At 47.5% G+C, this 2,590-nt stretch overlaps 2 protein-coding genes across 3 annotated transcripts; one reads left to right on the top strand and one right to left on the bottom strand.

The window, feature by feature from the left end:
- The first annotated feature begins 272 nt into the window (after positions 1–272).
- H257_19384 lies at positions 273–1,487 on the top strand. Of its 2 annotated transcripts, XM_009848529.1 has the most exons (4): positions 273–577; positions 713–870; positions 932–1,007; positions 1,051–1,487. In XM_009848529.1, the coding sequence occupies exons 1-4, from the start codon at positions 404–406 to the stop codon at positions 1,426–1,428; spliced, it is 786 nt and encodes a 261-aa protein (XP_009846831.1). In that variant the 5' UTR covers positions 273–403; the 3' UTR covers positions 1,429–1,487. The 2 variants fall into 2 exon arrangements, with proteins under 2 accessions (XP_009846831.1, XP_009846832.1); XM_009848530.1 differs by having other exon boundaries at positions 273–870.
- A 759-nt stretch (positions 1,488–2,246) lies between these two features.
- On the bottom strand, positions 2,247–2,534 carry H257_19385 (hypothetical protein; the record flags this gene model as incomplete). Its single annotated transcript, XM_009848531.1, has 1 exon — positions 2,247–2,534. A coding segment is annotated over one exon (288 nt), but the record flags the coding sequence as incomplete, so codon positions are not given.
- Positions 2,535–2,590: the final 56 nt, after the last annotated feature.

Below are 2,590 nucleotides of genomic sequence, written 5' to 3' on the forward strand. Positions count from 1 at the left end.
GGTGTCTAAAGATATCCAAGTGTGGAATGGATATGTGGGACGATAATGCGTGTGCCTATAGAACGGAGACGTATATCATATATATATATATATATATGCGAGATAGATCGAATGATGGTGATACGTGTATGTGTTAACGTCTGTTTTGTTTGACGGGGGGATATGTATATACGTGCGACACGGACTGGTATGCTTGCTGGCCCTGGACCTGCATATGATTCAAAGTGTGTTGGTTGAACATTAAGGTCTATTTTGTTTGACCTGGATTGGTGTTCCCTGTAACGAAAGGTACTTAGATTTACTGTGTTAGGTGACGGAAATCACGGGCGGCAGCACGATTCAAATTGTCAAGGACGACGAAACGATTGAAATCGACTTTACGCCGCCGTACAAGCGCATTTCGATGGTGGCGGAAATCGAAAAGGAAACCAACACGAAACTGCCCATGGACGAGCCGGAGAAATGCATCCAAGTGCTCGAGACCCTGGTCACAAAGTACGGCTTGGACTGCGCGCCGCCGCGGTCGCTCTCGCGTCTCTTGGACAAGTTGGTTGCCCACTTCATTGAAGACAACAAGGTATGTAGACACACACACACATCTGTCGATAAGACCTGTTTTGTATTCCGTGGTTCAATCCGCGACCACGATGCCGATAAGATCTGTTTTGTATTCCGCGGCTCCCATCCTCGATTAAGTTTTGTATGATTGCAGGCGAATTGGACCAAACCGTTCTTCATCATGGACCACCCGACGGAAATGTCGCCGTTGGCCAAGTACCATCGGTCGTTGCCCGGGTTGACGGAACGCTTTGAAATGTTTTTCGCCGGCTCGGAAATTTGCAACGCGTACACGGAACTTAACAACCCCGTGTATGTGCTCAATAATGATGCGCCCCGTCAAACAAAACAAGCGTTAACGACGTCATACTAGGGTGCAACGCGAACGTTTCACGGAACAAGCCAAGCAGGCCGCCGACGGCGACGACGAAGCGCAACCCCACGACGAGGTACAGCAAGTTGTGATGGTTTGACGTCTCATATTATTTCCAGGCGTTTTGCACAGCCATGGAGTACGGCCTCCCCCCCACGGGCGGCTGGGGCTGCGGCGTGGATCGCATTGCAATGTTCTTGACGAACAAGTTCAACATCAAGGAAGTGCTGCTGTTCCCTGCCATGAAGCCGGACGAACAGGTGGCGAAAGTGGCGGCGGCAGCGACGGCAGCCGACTTTTCACTGGAGGCGCTGGAAGCGCGATTGAAGGCCCATCAAGGCAACTTTTTGAACGGGTCCAAGCCCTCCAAGGACGACACGGCCGCGTTCGACCGCATCAAGGTCGTCGGCAAGGACATCTTGAAGAAGCACCCGCACGTCGACGCATGGGTCGACCTCGTCTCGCTCTTCACCAACGACTTGCGGTCCAAGTGGTAGACAGAAGAGACCGAATGAATCCAACAATATTGATTGAACAAGGAAGGTATTTTCGAAAAACGAGGGTATTGCAAACACACATCTCATTGGCTAAAAATCCGCCGATTGAGGTTTTTGATTCGCTACGTATACTATTACGAGGAGACGTTTTAGTTTAAACGCCTCGGTCTTTCAGTTAAACCAACGTATTTTTGACGTTAAATCATTTTTTGTTACGTTTTGTTTAACTGGTAATTAGGTTAAACGTCCTGAATAATCCGGATACAATGGAAACCTTCATACGGATAAGTGCTGGATACAAAGACCAAGATATACTTGATGCTCCTTTTCGGCATATATTTCCATACAAAAAGGCTGGTTGGTGTAAATTCTATTACTCGATCAATTTTTCACCAATCGAAAATTTGAACCGCAACTACTGTTGGCCTTGTCCAGTTCTATCGTTCTTACGGCTTATTTTCCTAAAATATATCAATACAAAGTTGGAATAGCTCTCGAAAGACAAGGCATTTTTTTGTAGTCTTTAGATGAAATGCACCATACTTTCGAATCAACTGGGCAAATGTCCTAGCCAATCAAAGAGCACTACCGTTATCGCGAAATTTCATCCAATCATCGAATAGTATAGTTTGGCCCAGCAGTTTGGCCCAATACAAGAGAGTCTCATTTTCTGAGCAACAAAGGACCACATAAAAGGTGAAAAATGTACAGTGTCCTCTCGAACGTTTGCTTTTCCACTACTGTAACTTGCACAACTGAGATCTTGGATCGATAGCGTTGGCCGCTTTGTTCTATTTCTCTCGAGTAGTAAGTATGCTTTACATGGTGCGCTTGTAAATCTTGCTGAGGAGCATGTGGTACACGGTCGTGGGCATGTTGGTGACGCCGCCAATGAGCTTGCACAGCGTGTCGTAGCTGTCGTTCTCGTACGCGCGGTACACGCCCTCCAAGTCGAGCGCCACATACAAGTCCTTGACCAGTTGGATGGAGCTGGCGTCGTTCTTGCCGTAGTGCTCCTTGAGGGTGGCGCGTTGGGCGTCCGACGCACGCGCGAGCGCTTGAACCACCAGCCAGCTGCACTTGTTATCTTGGATATCCGTGCCAATCTAGAACAACAAATATATATATCATGAAACGAGTGATCATATATATATATATATAT

The sequence above is a fragment of the Aphanomyces astaci genome (genome assembly GCF_000520075.1).
Source record: "Aphanomyces astaci strain APO3 unplaced genomic scaffold supercont1.541, whole genome shotgun sequence".
Lineage (NCBI taxonomy): Eukaryota > Oomycota > Saprolegniomycetes > Saprolegniales > Verrucalvaceae > Aphanomyces > Aphanomyces astaci.

Coding starts and splice junctions, on each gene's coding strand:
- H257_19384 (XM_009848529.1), top strand. CDS start 404: ATGGTGGCGGAAATCGAAAAGGAAACCAACACGAAACTGCCCATGGAC. Junction 871..931: donor ACGGAACTTAACAACCCCGT/GTATGTGCTCAA, acceptor ACGTCATACTAG/GGTGCAACGCGAACGTTTCA. Junction 1,008..1,050: donor AAGCGCAACCCCACGACGAG/GTACAGCAAGTT, acceptor TATTATTTCCAG/GCGTTTTGCACAGCCATGGA.